Below are 21,276 nucleotides of genomic sequence, written 5' to 3'. Positions count from 1 at the left end.
AATAAATAAATAAATAAATTTAAAAAAAAAAAAAAAAAAAAAATTAAGAGAATGGGGCTTCCCTGGTGGCACAGTGGTTGAGAGTCTGCCTGCCAATGCAGGGGACATGGGTTCGTGCCCCGGTCCAGGAAGATCCCACATGCCGCGGAGCGGCTGGGCCCGTGAGCCATGGCCGCTGAGCCTGTGCGTCCGGAGCCTGTGCTCCGCAACGGGAGAGGCCACAACAGTGAGAGGCCCGAGTACCGCAAAAAAAGAAAAAAAAAAATTAAGAGTATGAGTCCTGGAATTCCAATGTTTGAAAAATAGGGATTCCAGAAATAGAAAACAGAGGTAAGGAATTCATCAATAAAATAATTAAAGAATGTTTTTTAGAACAAAAACGTGTGAGTTTCCAAAGTGAAAGGATTCTACTAAATGCCCAGCAATGGGAAAAGAAGAATCTTCTGAATAAATAAGGCTGGATCAATTGGAAATTCATTCTGGAGAAAAAAAACTTGATTCCTACCTCATGCGATACAGAAAAATTAATTGCCATTGAATTGCAGACATAAACGTGAAAAGTAAAACAATAAAGCATATAGGAGATAATATGAAAAAATATTTTCATGTTCTTGAGGTAAAAAAAAATTTAAGTAGGAGAAGATTGATAAATTGAACTACATTAAAATTTTTAAACTTCCGTTTATCAAAAGGCACCATTAAGAGACTAAAAAGGCATGCAAATAGTGGGAGAAGATATTTACAATACATACAGCTGACAAAGGGCTTGTATCCTAAATACCTTAAGAACCCTTACAAATAGTAAAATAGACAGAGACACAAAAAGGCACTTGGCAAAAAGGTTATCCAAGTGGCTAATAAACATACTAAAAGGCACTTTAACTAATTAGTAATCAGGGAAATGCAAATTAAAACCACAGTGAGATTCCACTACATAGCCACCAGAATGGCTAAATTTTTTAAACTATCAGTATCAAGTATTGGTGAGGATATTGAGCAACTGGAAATAATATATTGCAGGTAGGAGTGTAAATTGTTACAGTCACTTTGGGAAACTGTTGGGTATCATCTAACTCAAGTTGAACCTGTGTGTACCCTACGACCCAGAAATTCTTCTCCTTGATGTCTACCCAATGGAAATGAGTAGCATAATATGTGAGAGCCTGAAATAGAAACAATCCTAATGTCCATCAGTAGTAGAATGGCTCAATAAATTAATACGTTCATGTAATGGAATACTATATATCAATGAAAATAAGTTGTTTTGCTAAACATAATAATATGAGTGAATCTCACAAACATTATGTTGAGTGAAATAAGCCAGACACAAAAGAATAAATGTTGTATGATTCCATTTATGTAAAGTTCAAAAACAAGTCCCTAGTGTTAGAAGTCAGGTTAGTGATTAATTTGGGAGAAGAGGAAGGGAGATGGTGTTTGCAAAGGGGCTTCTAGGCTGCTGGTAGTATTCTGTTTTCTTGACTTCAGTGGTAGTTATTATAATCACTATGTGATAATTCATCAAGCTTTACAATTAAGATTTGTGCACTTTTCATAATTCATATTTCAATTAAAATGTTTAAATTTAATTTAAAAAGCTGTGTGTGTGTGTATGCATGCATATGTGTATACACATATGTGTATGTACAGAACAAAAAGACGGGAAGAAAATACACCATGATATTAACAAGAGAACTTATGGCTGGAGGCACTATGAGTGGATTTTTATTTTCTTCATTCTTTAGTATATTTTCTATGATAAGCATGTATTGTTTTTATAATTTTAAAAAGGATGTTTAAGAATGAAAGAAAAATTGATTCCACAGACTTATCAGTTCCCTCAGGACAGGTCTCACTGTTACAGTCTTAATGCTAACTTGGAGCCTCAACCCACATGATAGTTTGTTTAATAATTATTTATAAAAACATCCTTTCGGGCTTCCCTGGTGGCGCATTGGTTGAGAGTCCGCCTGCCGATGCAGGGGACACGGGTTCGTGCCCCGGTCTGGGAAGATCCCATATGCCGCGGAGCGGCTGGGCCCGTGAGCTATGGCCGCTGAGCCTGCACGTCCGGAGCCTGTGCTCCGCAAAGGGAGAGGCCACAACAGTGAGAGGCCCGCGTACCGCCAAAAAAAAAAAATCCTTTCATTTTATCTTCACTTGTTACCGTTTGTCTTATAATCCTGTGGAAATTTTCATACGAAAATGTCAAAGTATCATTTATATTGACCAAGTCCACTTTACCACTACTGAGGGTAATTAGTTTCATACTCATCTCTTTTTATAAAAAGACTAAAATGTTCTAGCCAGTGAACACATATAGGGATATTTTTATCTTTTGTTTTTAACCAAAGGATCATTTTTTTTTTTAAGATTTTGCCTGGGAGTTAGTGAGAGAGCTAGAGAAGCTGCTTGTGAACTCCAGGCCTGGTTTATCTAGTTAAAATTATCTGTGCTCTTATTCGTTCATTCCTAAATGCTGTACCCTTCTCTGCTATCTGACCTTTAATGTTGCTATTTCTTAAAAATTAATCTTAAATTTTCTCCTCTTATTCTATACGATCTCTGCAGGCAGTCTCAGCTACCTCCTTTACCTTAATGTCATCTATGTATTATGACCCACAGATTTACTTCTCCTGTATCCAACTGACTATTCTATATCAAAGACATCCGCAAATCAACATATCCAAACATGAATTTATCTTCTTCCTCAAATTTGCACAATAAATAGCACCACCATCTAGCCACTGGATCATGATAGAACACTTCTTTTCTCATAATCCACATGCATTCCAGTGCAAGACCTGTTAGTTTTACCTCTCAAGTATCTTTCATCATTTTCCACTTCTCTCTGTTGATACTCTCATCACCCTAAATAAAACCACTGTAATCTCCCACCTAAATTGCTACTATAGCCTTCTAACTGATCTTTCCATATCCACTGTTGCTCCCTTCTATTCCATTCTCCACACAGCCATCCAAAGTAACTTTTCTATAACTACAGATTTTGTCATATCACTTCTTGTTTAAAATCCTTCAATGGCCTCCTGTTGCACTTAGGGTAAAATCCAGATTTCATACGGCCTACAAAACCTTGCATGATCTGGCTTTTGCCTTCATTTTCACATGATATTCCCTCTGCTTGGAATACTCTTCCTATCCTCTCCCCGTTGTTATAGATGTACTTAATTACCACAATGATTTATGGCTTCATGCTTTTTGAGCAAAAAATACACACAGTATTTCCTCCACTCCCTGCCAGGCTAACTCTTATTCATTCCTCATTATTCACTTAAATGTTACTTTCTCAGGGAAAACTTATTTGACCTTTCTTTACACACAGATATATACCTGGGTGATTATTTGCTTGACATTCCTTTCCCCAACTAGTCTATCAGCTCCACAAGGACAGGGACAAAACTGCTTATTTAACACTGTCTATCCAGTGTTTGGCACAGACCCCTGGCACATAGGAGGCTCTCAATAAATATTGAATAAACGGAAATGTCTTAGAAAATCCTTCTCGGGCCTTTTGGGTTTTTTCCCGCCATGCCTCAAGGCTTGCAGGATCTTAATTTCCAGACCAGGGATCCAACACAGGCCCTCAGCAGTGAGAGCCCGAGTCTTTACCACTGGACCGCCAGGGTACTCCCATGACTTTGATTTCTTCAACAGCCACACCAGCTCCATATAGACTGTTACCTGGATGTCTCAAATACTGACTTACTCCCTTTTTTTTCCTGCAAGCACCCATTTTGGCAGCTCAGTTTCTTGTCTCCTGGATTCCTTATAGACCAGAAAACATTTACACAGTTTACCATCCTTTCTTTCCTATCAGATAAACAAACCCTTTTGAAGTTTTAGGTGAAATTTTACTGTTAATAACTCTCTAGGCTTTGCCTTATCCTAGCCTAATGTAAGGTACCTAATGCCGTGCCTGGCACATAGTAGGGACCTAATCACTGCTTGCCGTTATTATAATTTTGAGCTCTCATTTTCAAAATCCCCTCCTGGTATTCCAGCAGTAATTGCGCTATCCCAGAAGTTTTCCATCATGTGCACACTAGGTATTAATAAACTGTGCCTGATTTCTTCCACAGCTGCTGCTACTACCACCAGCTGGGCCCAAAAGATTCACCAGTTCGCTCCATACCCCTTCAAATCCTTAGAGGGGGTGTCACTCCACACCTCCAATCTGTTGACTAAGGCCAGCTCCCCTGGGAGACTGGGTCCTGCTCCTGATTTTTCTTTTTCTAGTTGAACCACCCAAGGGTAAGAATTGGTATTCAAACCATCTCTGCCCCTTGCTTTCGGAGCACCATTGCTATTCTTTCCTCATCAGCAAGGTACTCAGAGGCCCAGTCCTTGGTTTATACCTAGTTTATCTTATTTTATCTCAGTTCCATCTCTGTAGAGCTAGTGAAAACTAGAATCAGAAGTGAGACTCTAATCTGCATTTTTAACAACAAACCCCAAGTGATTAACATTTGAGAATCACTGTACTGGTGAGAACTCTTGTTATTCTCACTGTGGGGAAAATGCGTTATTCTGACTTACCCTATATTCTGTGTGGTAGAATAAACCAAGAAAGGATTTGGCTATTTTCAGACACACCATCCAGCTTACATTCAGGGCCTGAAACCAGGTGGCAGATCACAGCAATATGAGGCTAGAGGCCAAAGTATAGCTTTGTAGTGAAGAACAAGATTTTGAAGAGAGACCAACATATAGATTCTAACTCATATACTTTCCATCTGTTATATTACTTACCTGTATAAGCTTTAGTAGTTTTTGCTTTAAAATTAGGATAATAATACCACCTCATAGAGTTGTTAGGAGAGTTCACTGGAATATACTCAACAGATATTCATTGAGCATCTACTATGTGACAGGCACTGTTCACATGTTGCAAATATACCAGGAAATAAAACAGTTTATGCCCTCAAGGAGCATACATTCTAGTGGGGATGTGTATAAAAAGTGCTTAGACTCTGGCGTGGAGGAAGCATTCAATAAATGGCTGTTACTAACAAATATTTAAGGATAAGGAGTGTATTTGTTTTTCTTTGCCACTTTCAGTTTACAGAAGAAGTATAGGATATATTATTTGCCCACCTGGAGCTTAGATCAAGGTGGTCAATAGGACATTCTATAAATATTTTGTTTGTTTGTTCATTCTATAAATATTAACTCAGTGCTGTAATGATCCAGGCACTGTGAGGTATAAAATGAGTCTGTACACTAGGCTTTAAAAACTTCAATCTAGTTGGGAATATATGAGAAGTGCACAATTCCAACATAAAATAAAATGCAACCAGTCTTCCGAAAGGCCAAAGTGATCTTTTTTTAAAAATATATATATATATCTTTAACATCTTTATTGGACTATAATTGCTTTACAATGGTGTGTTAGTTTCTGCTTTATAACAAAGTGAATCAGTTATACATATACATTTGTCCCCGTATCTCTTCCCTCTTGCGTCTCCCTCCCTCCCACCCTCCCTATCCCACCCCTCTAGGCGGTCACAAAGCACTGAGCTGATCTCCCTGTGCTATGCGGCTGCTTCCCACTAGCTAGCTGTTTTATGTTTGATAGTGTATATATGTCCATGCCACTCTCTCACTTTGTCCCAGCTTACCCTTCCCCCTCCCCGTATCCTCAAGTCCATTCTCTACTAGGTCTGCGTCTTTATTCCCGTCTTGCCCCGACGTTCTTCATGACCTTTTTTTTTTTTTAGATTCCATATATATGTGTTAGTGTATGGTATTTGTTTTTCTCTTTCTGACTTACTTCACTCTGTATGACAGACTCTAGGTCCATCCACCTCACTACAAATAACTCAATTTCGTTTCTTTTTATGGCTGAGTAATATTCCATTGTATATATGTGTCACATCTTCTTTATCCATTCATCTGTCGATGGACACTTAGCTTGCTTCCGTGTCCTGGCTATTGTAAATACAGCTGCAGTGAACATTGTGGTACATGACTGTTTTTGAATTATGGTTTTCTCAGGGTATATGCTCAGTAGTGGGATTGCTGGGTCATATGGTAGTTCTAGTTTTAGTTTTTTAAGGAGCCTCCATACTGTTCTCCGTAGTGGCTGTATCAATTTACATTCCTACCAACAGTGCAAGAGGGTTCCCTTTTCTCCACACCCTCTCCAGCATTTTATGTTGTGTAGATTTTTTGATGATGGCCATTCTGACTGGTGTGAGATGATATCTCACTGTAGTTTTGATTTGCATTTCTCTAATGATTAGTGATGTTGAGCATTCTTTCATGTGTTTGTTGGCAATCTGTATATCTTCTTTGGCGAAATGTCTGTCTAGGTCTTCTGCCCATTTTTGGATTGGGTTGTTTGTTTTTTTAATATTGAGCTTCATGAGTTGTTTGTATATTTTGGAGATTAATCCTTTGCCCACTGATTCATTTCCAAATATTTTCTCCCATTCTGAGGGTTGTCTTTTCATCTTATTTATGGTTTCCTTTGCTGTGCAAAAACTTTTAAGTTTCATTAGGTCCCATTTGTTTATTTTTGGTTTTATTTCCATTTCTCTAGGAGGTGGGTCAAAAAGGATCTTGCTGTGATTTATGTCAGAGAGTGTTCTGCCTATGTTCTCCTCTAAGAGTTTGATTGTGTCTGGCCTTACATTTAGGTCTTTAATCCATTTTGAGTTTATTTTTGTGTATGCTGTTAGGGAGTGTTCTAATTTCATTCTTTTACGTGTAGCTGTCCAGTTTTCCCAGCACCACTTATTGAAGAGGCTGTCTTTTCTCCACTGTATGTTCTTGCCTCGTTATCAAAGATAAAGTGACTATATGTGTGTGGGTTTATCTCTGGGCTTTCTATCCTGTTCCATTAATCTATATTTCTGTTTTTGTTTCAGTACCATACTATCTTGATTACTGTAGCTTTGTAGTATAGTCTGAAGTCAGGGAGCCTGACTCCTCCAGCTCCGTTTTTCGTTCTCAAGATTGCTTTGGCTATTCGGCGTCTTTTGTGTTTCCATACAAATTGTGAAATTTTTTGTTCTAGTTCTGTGAAAAATGCCAGTGGTAGTTTGATAGGGATTGCATTGAATCTGTAGATTGTTTTGGGTAGTAGAGTCATTTTCACAATGTTGGTTCTTCCCATCCAAGAACATGGTATATCTCTCCATCTATTTGTATCATCTTTAATTTCTTTCATCAATGTCTTATAATTTTCTGCATACAGGTCTTTTGTCTCCTTAGGTAGGTTTATTCCTAGATATTTTATTCTTTTTGTTGCAGTGGTAAATGGGAGTGTTTTCTTAAGTTCACTTTCAGACTTTTCATCATTAGTATACAGAAATGCAAGAGATTTCTGTGCATTAATTTTGTATCCTGCTACTTTACCGAATTCATTGATGAGCTCTAAGAGTTTTCTGGTAGCATCTCTAGGATTCTCTATGTATAGTATCATGTCATCTGCAAACAGTGACAGCTTTACTTCTTCTTTTCCGATTTGGATTCCTTTTATTTCTTTTTCTTCTCTGATTGCTGTGGCTAAAACTTCCAAAACTATGTTGAATAATAGTGGTGAGAGTGGGCAACCTTGTCTTGTTCCTGATCTTAGTGGAAATGGTTTCAGTTTTTCACCATTGAGGACAATGTTGGCTGTGGGTTTGTCATATATGCCTTTATTATGTTGAGGAAAATTCCCTCTATACCTACTTTCTGGATGGCTTTTAATCATAAATGGATGTTGGATTTTGTCAAAAGCTTTCTCTGCATCTATTGAGATGATCATATGGTTTTTCTCCTTCAATTTGTTAATATGGTTTATCCCAATGATTGATCTGCGTATATTGAAGAATCCTTGCATTCCTGTGATAAACCTCACTTGATCATGGTGTATGATCCTTTTAATGTGCTGTTGGATTCTGTTTCCTAGTATTTTGTTGAGGATTTTTGCATCTGTGTTCATCAGTGATATTGGCCTGTAGTTTTCTTTCTTTGTGACATCTTTGTCTGGTTTTTGTATCAGGGTGATGGTGGCCTCGTAGAATGAGTTTGGGAGTGTTCCTCCCTCTGCTATATTTTTGAAGAGTTTGAGAAGGATAGGTGTTCACTCTTTAAATGTTTGATAGAATTTGCCTGTGAAGCCATCTGGTCCTGGGCTTTTGTTTGTTGGAAGATTTTTAACCACAGTTTCAATTTCAGTGTTGTGATTGGTCTGTTCATATTTTCTGTTTCCTCTTCGTTCAGTCTCGGAAGGTTGTGCTTTTCTAAGAATTTGTCCATTTCTTCCAGGTTGTCCATTTTATAGGCATATTGTTGCTTGTAGTAATCTCTCATGATCCTTTGTATTTCTGCAGTGTCAGTTGTTACTTCTCCTTTTTCATTTCTAATTCTATTAATTTGAGTCTTCTCCCTTTTTTTCTTGATGAGTCTGGCTAGTGGTTTACCAATTTTGTTTATCTTCTCAAAGAACCAGCTTTTAGTTTTATTGATCTTTGCTATCATTTCCTTCATTTCTTTTTCATTTATTTCTGATCTGATCTTTGTAATATCTTTCCTTCAGCTGACTTTGGGATTTTTTTTGTTCTTCTTTCTCTAATTGCTTTAGATGGAAGGTTAGGTTGTTTATTTGAGATGTTTCTTGTTTCTTAAGGTAGGATTGCATTGCTATAAACTTCCCTCTTAGAACTGCTTTTGCTGCATCCCATAGGTTTCGGGTCTTCGTGTTTTCATTATCATTTGTTTCTAGGTATCTTTTGATTTCCTCTTTGCTTTTTCAGTGATCTCTTGGTTATTAAGTAGTATATTGTTTAGCCTCCATGTGTTAATATTTTTACAGGTTTTTTCCTGTAATTGATATCTAGTCTCATAGCATTGTGGTCAGAAAAGATACTTGATATGATTTCAGTTTTCTTAAATTTACCAAGGCTTGATTTGTGGCCCAAGATATGATCTATCCTGGAGAATGTTCCATGAGCACTAGAGAAAAATGTGTATTCTGGGTTTTTTTGGATAGAATGTCCTATACATATCAATTAAGTCCATCTTGTTTAATGTATCATTTAAAGTTTGTGTTTCCTTATTTATTTTCATTTTGGATGATCTGTCCATTGGTGAAAGTGGGGTGTTAAAGTCCCCTACTATGTTTGTGTTACTGTCGATTTCCCCTTTTATGGCTGTTAGTATTTGCCTTATGTATTGAGGTGCTCCTATGTTGGGTGTATAAATATTTACAATTGTTATATCTTCTTCTTGGATTGATCCCTTGATCATTATGTAATGTCCTTCTTTGTCTCTTGCAATAGTCTTTGTTTTAAAGTCTGTTTGTCTGATATGAGAATTGCTACTCCAGCTTTCTTTTGATTTCCATTTGCATGGAATATCTTTTTCCATCCCCTCACTTTCAGTCTGTATGTTTCGCTAGGTCTGAAGTGGGTCTCTTGTAGACAGCAGATATACGGGTCTTGTTTTTGTATCCATTCAGCCAGTCTGTGTCTTTTGGTGGGAGCATTTAATCCATTTACATTTAAGGTAATTATTGATATGTATGTTCCTATTACCATTTTCTTAATTTTTTGGGGTTTGTTATTGTAGGTCTTTTCCTTCTCTTATGTTTCCTACCTAGAGAAGTTACTTTAGCATTTGTTGTAAAGCTGGTTTGGTGGTGGTGAATCCTCTTAGCTTTTGCTTGTCTGTAAAGGTTTTAATTTCTCCATCAAATCTGAATGAGATCCTTGCTGGGTAGAGTAATCTTGATTGTAGGTTTTTCTCCTTCATCACTTTAATATGTCCTGCCACTCCCTTCTGGCTTGCAGAGTTTCTGCTGAAAGATCAGCTGTTAACCTTATGGGGATTTCCTGTGTGTTGTTGTTTTTCCCTTGCTGCTTTTAATATTTTTTCTTGGTATTTAATTTTTGATTGTTTGATTAATATGTGTCTTGGCGTGTTTCTCCTTGGATTTATCCTGTATGGGACTCTCTATGCTTCCTGGACTTGATTCACTATTTCCTTTCCCATATTAGGGAAGTTTTCAACTATAATCTCTTCAAAGCTTTTCTCAGTCCCTTTCTTTTTTTCTTCTTCTGGGACCCCTATAATTCAAATGTTGGTGTGTTTTATGTTGTCCCAGAGGTCTCTGAGACTGTCCTCAATTCTTTTCATTCTTTTTTCTTTATTCTGCTCTGCAGTAGTTATTTCCATTATTTTATCTTCCAGGTCACTTATCCGTTCTTCTGCCTCAGTTGTTCTGCTTTGATCCCTTTGAGACAATTTTTAATTTCATTTATTGTGTTGTTCATCGCTGTTTGTTTGCCCTTTAGTTCTTCTAGGTCCTTGATAAACGTTTCTTGTATTTTCTCTATTCTATTTCCAAGATTTTGGATCATCTTTACTATCATTATTCTAAATTGTTTTTCAGGTAGACTGCCTATTTCCTGTTCATTTTTTAGGTCTGGTGGGTTTTTGCCTTGCACCTTCATCTGATGTGTGTTCCTCTGTCTTCTCATTTTGCTTAACTTACTGTGTTTTGGATCTCCTTTTTGCAGGCTGCAGGTTTGTAGTTCCCATTGTTTTTGGTGTCTGTCCCCAGTGGCTAAGTTGGTTCAGTGGGTTGTGTAGGCTTCCTGGTGGAGGGGACTAGTGCCTGTGTTCTGGTGGATGAGGCTGGATCTTGTCTTTCTGGTGGGCAGGTCCACGTCTGGTGGTGTGTTTTGGGGTGTCTGTGACCTTATTATGATTTGGGGCAGCCTCTGTGCTAATGGATGGGGTTGTGTTCCTGTCTTGCTAGTTGTTTGGCCTAGGGTGTCCAGCACTGTAGCTTGCTGGTTGTTGAGTGGAGCTGGGTCTTGGCGTTGAGATGGAGATCTCTGGGAGATTTTCACCGTTTGATATTACATGGAGCTGGGAGGTCTCTTGTGAACCAGTGTCCTGAACTTGGCTCTCCCACCTCAGAGACACAGCCCTGATGCCTGGGTGGAGCACCAAGAGCCTGTCATCCACACAGCTCAGAATAAAAGGGAGAAAAAAAAGAAAGAAGATAAAATAAAATAAAGTAAAATAAAATTAAATAAAGTTATTAAAATCAATTTTTTAAGTAATAACAAAAAGAAAGAAGAGAGCAACCAAACCAAAAAACAAATCCACCAATGATAACAAGAGCTATAAACTATACTAAAAACAAAATAAAAAAAAAAAACAACGGACAGACAGAACCCTAGGACAAATAGTAAAAGCAAAGCTATACAGACAAAATCACACACAGAAGCATACCCACACACACTCACAAAAAGAGAAAAAGGGAGAAATGTATATAAATATCATTGCTCCCAAAGTCCACCTCCTCAATTTGGGATGATTCATTGTCTATTCAGGTATTCCACAGATGCAGGGTACATCAAGTTGATTGTGGAGATTTAATCCGCTGCTCCTGAGGCTGCTGGGAGAAATTTCCCTTTCTTTTCTTTGTTCGCACAGCTCCTGGGGTTCAGCTTTGTATTTGGACCCGCCTTGCGTGTAGGTCGCCTGAAGGCGTCTGTTCTTCGCTCAGACAGGACGGGGTTAAAGGAGCAGCTGATTTCGGGGGCTCTGGCTCACTCAGGCTTGGGGGAGGGAGGGGTACGGATTCAGGGTGAGCCTGCGGTGGCAGAGGCCATCATGACATTGCAACAGCCTGAGCTGCGCCGTGTGTTCTCCCGGGGAAGTTGTCCCTGGATCATGGGACCCTGGCAATGGTGGGCTGCGTAGGCTCCCAGGAGGGGAGGTGTGGATAGTGACCTGTGCTTGCACACAGGCTTCTTGGTGGCTGCAGCAGCAGCCTAAGCATCTCATGCCCGTCTCTGGGGTCTGTGCTAATAGCCGCGGCTCACGCCCATCTCTGGAGCTCCTTTAAGCAGCGCTCTTAATCCCCTCTCCTTGTGCAACAGGAAACAAAGAGGCAAGAAAAAGTGTCTAGCCTCTTCGGCAGCTCCAGACTTTTTCCTGGACTCCCTCCCACCTAGCTGTGGCGCACTAGCCCCCTTCAGGCTGTGTTCACCCAGCCAACCCCAGTCCTCTCCCTGGGATCCGACCTCCGAAGCCCGAGCCTCAGCTCCCAGTGCCCGCCCGCCCCAGTGCGTGAGCAGACAAGCCTCTCAGGCTGGTGAGTGCTGGTCGGCACCTATCTTCTGTGCGGGAATCTCTCCTCTTTGCCCTCCACACCCCTGTTGCTGCGCTCTCCTCCGTGGCTCCAAAGCTTCCCCTCTCCACCACCTGCAGTCTCCACCCACGAAGGGGCTTCCAAGTGTGTGGAAACCTTTCCTCCTTCACAACTCCCTCCCACTGGTGCAGGTCCCATCCCTATTCTTTTGTCTCTGTTTTTCCTTTTTTCTTTTGCCCTACCCAGGTGCATGGGGAGTTTCTTGCCCTTTGGGAGTTCCAAAGTGTTCTGCCAGTGTTCAGTAGGTGTTCTGTAGGAGTTGTTCCACATGTACATGTATTTCTGATGTATTTGTGGGGAGGAAGGTGATCTCCACGTCCTACTCTTTGCCATCTTGAAGCTCCCCGCAAAAACAATCTTGAGAAAGAAAAATGGAGCTGGCAGAATCAGGCTCCTGGACTTCAGACTACACTACAAAGCTACAGTAATCAAGACAGTATGGTACTGGCACAAAAACAGAAATATAGATCAATGGAACAGGATAGAAAGCCCAGAGATAAACCCACACACATATGGTCACCTTATTTTTAATAAAGGAGGCAAGAACATACAGTGGAGAAAAGACAGCCTCTTCAGTAAGTGGTGCTGGGAAAACTGGACAGCTGCATGTAAAAGAATGAAATTACAACACTCCCTAACACCATACACAAAAATAAACTCAAAATGGATTAAAGACCTAAATGTAAGGCCAGACACTATCAAACTCTTAGAAGAAAACATAGGCAGAACACTCTCTGACATAAATCACAGCAAGATCCTTTTTGACCCACTCCTAGAGAAATGGAAATAAAACCAAAAATAAACAAATGGGACCTAATGAAACTTAAAAGCTTTTGCACAGCAAAGGAAACCATAAACAAGACCAAAAGACAACCCTCAGAATGGGAGAAAACATTTGCAAATGAAGCAACTAACAAAGATTAATCTCCAAAATTTAGACACAGCTCATGCAGCTCAACATCGAAAAAAGAAACAATCCAATCCAAAAATGGGCAGAAGACCTAAATAGACATTTCTCCAAAGAAGATATACAGATTGCCAACAAACACATGAAAGAATGCTCACATCACTAATCATTAGAGAAATGCAAATCAAAACTACAATGAGGTATCACCTTACACTAGTCAGAATGGCCATCATCTAAAAGTCTACAAACAATAAATGCTGGAGAGGGTGTGGGGAAAAGGGAACCCTCTTGCACTGTTGGTGGGAATATAAATTGATACAGCCACTATGGAGAACATTATGGAGGTTCCTTAAAAAACTAAAAATAGAATTACCGTATGAGCCAGCAATCCCACTACTGGGCATATACCCTGAGAAAACCATAATTCAAAAAGAGTCATATACCACAATGTTCATTGCAGCTCTGTTTTCAATAGCCAGGACATGGAAGCAACCTAAGTGTACATCGACAGATGAATGGATAAAGAAGATGTGGCACATATATACAATGGAATATTACTCAGCCATAAAAAGAAATGAAATTGAGTTATTTGTAGTGAGGTGGATGGACCTAGAGTCTGTCATACAGATGAAGTAAGTCAGAAAGAGAAAAACAAATACCATACACTAACACATATATATGGAATCTAAAAAAAAAAAAAAAAAGGTCATGAAGAACCTCAGGGCAAGACGGGAATAAAGATGCAGACCTACTAGAGAATGGACTTGAGGATATGGGGAGGGGGAAGGGTAAGCTGGGACGAAGTGAGAGAGTGTCATGGACATATATACACTACCAAAAGTAAAATAGCTAGCTAGTGGGAAGCAGCCATATAGCACAGGGAGATCAGCTTGGTGCTTTGTGACCACCTAGAGGGGTGGGATAGGGAGGGTGGGAGGGAGACGCAAGAGGGAGGAGATATGGGGATATATGTATATGTATAACTGATTCACTTGGTTATAAAGTAGAAATTAACACACCACTGTAAGGCAATTATACTCCAATAAAGATGTTAAAAAATGCAACAGGTGTTTAAGAGAAGTAATTATAAAGTACTAAGAAGAGTGTTAACTGCCTTTTTATGCATATGAGCGTAAGATGGACATAGATTTCATGGTGGCAATTGGGTATATGGCTAATTCAGTGAGGGGGTAAAAAAGTCCTGCCAAGTGAACTAAGCAATAGGTGGATTTTGGTAGCATTAACCTCTCTGTATACTTACTTTATGGTTTCCATTTCTCATTGCAGCCGTGACTGTAGAGCTGAGGCAGTATTGATGAGAAGTAGTGTTTTCTGGCCAAAGAACAGGTTGTGGGGAGAGGAAAGGAAGTAAAGGATAAAAGCATAAGTAAAGTCATAAGGAAATGTCATTGACTTCTGCGAATACTAAGTTTCTAGCTGAAACATAGCGTAAGTATAGGAAAGACAAGGTTAGAAACATAGCGTCAGTATAGGAAAGACAAGGTTAGAAATGAAGGAGCCTGACCGGGGAGGGTCCTGAATGCTAGGCTGAATTTGGACTTCATTTATTAAGAATAGTTTATCACTAAATACTTCTGAGCAGGGAAGTGATATGATCAGAACTCGGTTTAGAATACTACATTTGAAGAAAAGTAGCATGTAGTAGATTCCATAAACTGGATGCTTATAGTGTTAATTAGTATTTATAGAATAAATTAATGTGTGAGCCCTCCTGATTCCCTGGAGAATAAGATGCACTAAAAAAGCTTAGCAGGGGCTTCCCAGGTGGTACAGTGGTTAAGAATCCGCTTGCCAATGCAGGGGACACGGGTTTGAGCCTTGGTCCAGAAGATGCCACATGCCACGGAGCAACTAAGCCCATGTGCCACAACTACTGAGCCTGCGCTCTAGAGCCTGCGAGCCACAACTATTGAGCCCTTGTGCCACAACTACTGAAGCCCGCACACCTAGAGCCCATGCTCCACAACAAGAGAAGCCACTGCAATGAGAACCCTGTGCGCCACAACAGAGTAGCCCCCACTCACTGCAACTAGAGAAAGCCCGTGCACAGCAATGAAGACCCAACGCAGCAAAAATAAATAAATAAATAAATTTATTTTAAAAAGCTTAGCAGAAGAGCAGCTTTTCTCTGCAGATTTCATTTAAGCAAGCCTTTGATCTAAGAGTACAAGAAGGTTGGTAGACGTACTGATGAAACACAACATGAATTTGTAACCGACTGCATGACCACACCTATAGCATATTGACTTACGGTCTTTTGTCACTTGGAGACAGGGTTCTAAAAACTTATCATAGGACTTTGTCTTTGAGAAGGTGACAGAAGAAGATTCAGTTTTCATTCCACAAATATTTCCCAGGTGCTTGCCATATTACCAGCACTGTGCTATAGGTAATTCAACTGTGAGCAAGGAGCTAACAGGCTACTAGGGGAAAGGGATGCGTAAATAACTAAAACTGTGTTTTAAGTGATGTTGCTGAGGTGAGCCCAGATATGAAAGATATCTTGAGTGCAAATTTGTAAAATTATATCACCATGTATATAACTCCGCCTGTGCTTCAGGGGCAAGTTTCTTTTTTCTTTTTCTTTTTTTTTTTTTTTTTTTTTTGTGGCTGCATTGGATCTTCGTTGCTGTGTGCGGGCTTTCTCTAGTTGTGGTGAACGGAGGCTACTCTTCGTTGTGGTGCGCGGGCTTCTCATTGCAGTGTCTTCTCTTGTAGCAGAGCATGGGCTCTAGGTATGTGGGCTTCAGTAGTTCTGGCTCGCGGGCTCTAGAGCACAGGCTCAGTAGTTGTGGCACACAGGCTTAGTTGCTCCGCGGCATGTGGGATCTTCCAGGACCAGGGCTCGAACCCATGTCCCCTGCATTGGCAGGCGGATTCTTAACCACTGGGCCACCAGGGAAGTCCCCAGGGGCAAGTTTTTAGAAATTTAGAAGTTTTGACACCACTTGAGAAGCTACAATTTTATAGTGAACTTTAAAAAGAGAATTTTTTATTTTCTAAGGAAGTATTTTTTAATTTTAAAATAATATGTGCTTTAAGGCTTATTTGAACTTCATAGAAAAACAAAAAAGAAGAAAAAATGTCATTCTCTTAGGGAAAAAAAATACATCACTATTTTCATGTTTGTGTATTTCCTTCTGGGCTTTTCCCCCCAGGATGGTATTTGTAGACTTCGGAAGAGGATACAACTGAGAGTTTAGTGAACATGAAACTAGCATTAGCTCTCTTACATTTGTTTAGGCCCACACAATTGACAAAGCCCAGATTAAGGCAGAATACTCATCTGTTTCTGAATATATTCACAGAGGGCCCCTCCTGCTGAATGTGTAGGGTAGGAACTCAAGGGATTCATTTCATCATTCCCATTCCTCACAGGTGCCCCTGACCCCACAGCTGGGGCCAGCATTGATGATGAGAACTGTTGGCATTTGGACGAGGAACAGGTGAAAGAACAAGTGAAGCTCTTTCTCTCCCAGGGTGGTTACTATGGCTCTGGAAAGCAACTCAATTCAATGTTTGCCAAGGTAAGATATGAAAAGTTTTTTTTTTTTAAGTAAACTGGGCTCACCACACTTCTGGCTTCATGCGTTGTAGCTAGCTCACTTGACCTACCTGTACTGAATGCTTGAAAACTAACTGTGGGGAGGGGAGCTGAGCAGAGCAGACTTGAGCAGGTTGCATCCAGGGACCCCTACTGCCTCACCCTGGCAGTCCTCTTCCTTCTGCTCAGCTCTCTAAGTGAGTTAGCATTCCTAGGGGGATTAGTAATGAAGCTACCTTCCCTCTGCTTTGAACCCAAGGCTGCCCAATGAGGCTTTAAAGAGACTTAGTATTTTGGAACTGGGGACTCTCACAGCAGGCTTTCTCTCTCTTTTTTTTTTTCTTAACACCTTTAGTGAAATATAAATCACATAGCATAAAATTCACCCATTTAAAAAAGTGTACAATTCAATGGTTTTTAATATATTCACAGATATGTACAGCTATCACCACAGTCAACTTTAAAACATTTTCATTATCTTAAAAAGAAACCCCATACCCTTTACCTATCACTCCCCTATTCCCCATGCCCCACTCCCCCAGCCCTAAGCAACCACTAATCTACTTTCTGTCTCTATAGATTTCCCTATTCTGGACTGGCTTCTTTCTCCTGGAATAGTATTTTAAAGTATTTTAAAACACATCCATGCTGTAGCATGTGTCAGTACTTCATTCCTTTTTATGGCCAAGTAATATTCCATTATATGGATACCACACTTTTTGTTTATCCATTTGTCTGTTGATGGGCATTTGGATTGTTTCCATTTTTTAGCTATTATAAATAATGCTGCTATAAACATTCTTGCACAATGTTTCTGTGTGGACATATATATTTTCATTTCTCTCTAGGCATGGAATTGATAGGCCATATGGTAGCTCTGTGTTTAATCATTTGAGGAATTTCTAGACTGATTTCCAAAGTGGCTACATCATTCTACATTCCCGCCAAACAATGTATGAGGGTTCTGATTTCTCTATATCCTTGCCAACACTTATTATCTGGCTTTTTGATTCTAGCCATCCTTGTGAAGTGGTATCTCATTGCCCACAGCAGCCTTTCTTGATGCATGCAAAGAACTTACATACAGAACAAGAGGCCTTCTTTTTGGCTCTTTGGATATGCTGTGCTTAGTTACTTCATCTTCTCCTCCCCCTCCTCCCCTTCTTTCTCCTCCTACTTTGTCATGATGTGCAGTCACCAACTCTTGCCCCTCCTTATGTGTCAGGTTCGAGAGATGCTGCGGATGAGAGATTCCAATGGAGCCAGGATGCTGACGCTAATAACTGAGCAGTTTATGGCTGACCCACGACTCACACTCTGGAGACAGCAAGGAACAACCATGACAGATAAGTGCAGGCAGCTCTGGGATGAGCTAGGTAAGTCCGCATACCTCAGAGAAGTGCTCTGTCTATCCTATCAGCTTGCCCCCTGGCAATAGTTTTAGTGAACATTTGCCATCAGTCATTACGTGGATCTTGCTAAGTGAACTTTAGCCCAATTGGCAGAAGATTTAGGCTCTACAGAGGCTACCCAGAGTAATTCTGAACTCACTTGTGTTTCTTCCACAGCATTGTGCTTTGCTATTGACATCTGCATTCTTTTCCAGATGTTACCACATAGAAGCCTTTGGTGAGAGAAAACCTTTTGCCTTGGCTTCTGTTCCATGGCATTAGCCTGGCTCTCCGGATACTTACCAAACTCACTTTTCTTGCTTTCCCTGGGTCTGCTTTTCTTTATCACCCCCAGACAAACCCCTTAGACATAAGGCAGTTTCCAAGACTTGGGCCTTGGACTTCTATTCTTTCTCTATACTCCTTTGAGAACTCTGTTTTTTCAATAGCATGGCTTCAGAGTTTCCTTTATGATGATCTCATCCTCATCTTCTTTCCACTTATCTGAGTTCCAGTCTCATATTAGCAATTGCCCTATGACCATTTCTCCTGAAAAAAATCTCCTGATTACCTCAAACTTGAGAAACCCAAAAATGAAATCAGGGCTTCTGTGAAAAGAGATTCCCCTGAACCTGGCATTGGCACCACCATTTCTTACTCTACCAAACTTGTTGTCAAGCACTCATTTTTTGTTCATTCCCTACATTCAGTCACCAAATTAATTTGATTCCTTGACCTTCAGAATGCAATTTAGTGTCCATTCACACTTTTTACTTCCCATCACCACTGATCTGGTTGAGGGCCTTGGGACTTTTAGATTAAATTAGACCTGTGGCCCCCTGACTGGCTTCTCTGTTCTAGATTCTTCTCATCAAGGCCATCTTCTTTAGTCATTATTTCTCTTTATCATTCCCCTGTTCCAAGGCTAGTTTTGCAGGGCTAATACTCAGTTCCTCCCCCTGTTTGCAGAATCCTCCATACTCTGAACTCATATCCAAGTCATGGCCCCACTCTTGGGTTATACTGGAAAACTTCCATATGACATATTCTAAAAGTTCTGTTATACCTTCTCCATACTCCCTCCAGCCCAGAAAGCAACGACAAACTTTCCACTCATACAAAATAGCACAAGAAAAAAACTAAAGTTTAGGGGCTTCCCTGGTGGCGCAGTGGTTGAGAGTCCGCCTGCTGATGCAGGGGACGCGGGTTCATGCCCCAGTCTGGGAGGATCCTGTGTGCCGCAGAGCGGCTGGGCCCGTGAGCCGTGGCCGCTGGGCCTGCGCGTCCAGAGCCTGCGCTCCGCAGCAGGAGAGGCCACAGCGGTGAGAGGCCCGCGTACCACAAAAAAAAAACTATAGGATTTTAGTGAATTCCCCTGAAGCATATACAGTATAGTCTTAGGGCTAAAAGCCATGGGGAATGAGGCTTAATGACTCTGGGACTATACTTGGTTACTTTGGGGCTACTGAGGGTGGGATTTTGATTTGGGTGCTAAGGCTTCTTGATATCACCTGGGGCACTAATGGCTTTGGAGTTCTCATTAATAATGAAGAGCTACATTATTGAGCCTTATGTGCCAGACTCTGTGTTAAAGATCGTACACACATTGTTTCCTGTAATTCTCATAACAAACCTATGAGGTAATTGTGTGTTTGTTGCAAAGAAACAGAGACAGCTCTGGTTACTTCTGGATACAGAATAAAATAAAGAATTATAGAAAACTGTCTCTCTGACACAATCACACTTTCTGAAGTACAGGAATGTTGAACTATTAGTCTAAAGTTACTGGTCCAACCAGTTGTGACCAGGGTCACAATGCATGGCATGTTGGGAACAGCTTCTTATACTCTTTCCTCAGAAGGAATTGTAGGCATGGACTTCCTTCTAGGGTAACATATCAGCTTAGGGGAGACAAATGAGCTCCAAAAAGTTACTTGTTCAAGGTCACACACTAGTAAGTGGTGGCTCTAACACCAGAACCCCAATCTGTCTGAATCCAAATCAAACATCCTTCTGTAACATCTCCCTCAATTTCACCTTGTTATGTACTATTTTCCCCCAAAGTGCATGTTTCTTAAGAATTTGAAATTAGCCTTCAGAGAGTCAGTTTCATCTGAGGCCTGAATCTCTTGGGAATAATTTCTGTGACAATCATGGGATTGTTTTGTGGATTTGGGCTTGGCCTTTGGGGCAATGGTAGGTAAGAGGAAGTAAGCAGAGCTAGATCCCAGTGCTTTTAATGCTTTTGTCATATACTTAGGTTCATTATGAAAAGCTCTTGATTGTGATATTTTCATATCTACAAAATTGCTATATCAACCTTCCAAGAAACGCTCAGCATTCTGCAAAGACAGTGGTTCCCAAACTTCTCAAAATAACCTGGAGTACTTGTTTAAACAGATTGCTGGACCCTGTCCCCAGAGTTTCTGATTACATAGGTTGGAGTAGGGCCTGATAATTTGCATTTCTAACCAATTCCCTGGAGATGCTGATGCCATGGTTCCAGAGACCACATTTTGAAAAACACTGCACTAAGAGAAGCCTTATTGGGTCAGACACTAGAGCAAGTGCATTCATGCTTCCCTTGACTACTCTGAGGGTTCCTTACTGGTCACAAGGCCTGCTTCTCTGGGGAGGGCCTCGACAGGGATTGTAGGAATTTAGAGAAGTGGGCTCACTACCTTCAGTTCCTAAACCAGAGATAACAGAAGCAATCAGACATGAAGTTTTCTCATCTCTCCATGTCTGTACACATATGCTTTTTTTTTTTTTTTTTTTTGCGGTACGCGGGCCTCTCGCTGTTGTGGCCTCTCCCATTGCGGAGCACAAGCTCCGGACACGCAGGCTCAGCGGCCATGGCTCACGGGCCCAGCTGCTCCGCGGCATGTGGGATCTTCCCGGACCGGGGCACAAACCCGTGTCCCCTGCATTGGCAGGCAGACTCTCAACCACTGCACCACCAGGAAAGCCCCCACATATGCTTTTAAAAATCTTCTTTTAAAATCTATAAAGTATCTCTGCTCCCATAAAAGGCCACTCCTTACATACTTGCTCTGGGTCCTATGCCATTTCCTTTTCTCAAGAATTTTGCTCCTCAGTTACTCCTTTCTCTGGCGTCATTAATTTCTCCCTCAATACTGGATCAGTTCCATCAGCATACAGATATGCTCTAATAGTGTCAGTTTCAAAAAAAAAAGTGCCTTTGATGGTCCCATCCCCCTCTAATTACTGCCCC

General features: G+C 40.5%; 1 protein-coding gene across 1 annotated transcript in view; it reads left to right on the top strand.

Annotated features, from left to right (window-relative positions):
- Positions 1-21,276, top strand: part of ZSWIM5 (zinc finger SWIM-type containing 5) — a 260,586-nt gene that overhangs the window by 191,795 nt on the left and 47,515 nt on the right. Inside the window, exons 3-4 of the mRNA XM_065888480.1 lie at positions 16,485-16,633; positions 17,876-18,026. Of these exons, the coding sequence (XP_065744552.1) occupies positions 16,485-16,633; positions 17,876-18,026 (300 nt within the window). The remainder of the gene's footprint in view (positions 1-16,484; positions 16,634-17,875; positions 18,027-21,276) is intronic.

The sequence above is a fragment of the Phocoena phocoena genome, chromosome 1, assembly GCF_963924675.1.
Source record: "Phocoena phocoena chromosome 1, mPhoPho1.1, whole genome shotgun sequence".
Lineage (NCBI taxonomy): Eukaryota > Metazoa > Chordata > Mammalia > Artiodactyla > Phocoenidae > Phocoena > Phocoena phocoena.
This window is presented reverse-complemented; position numbering and strand designations above follow the sequence as displayed.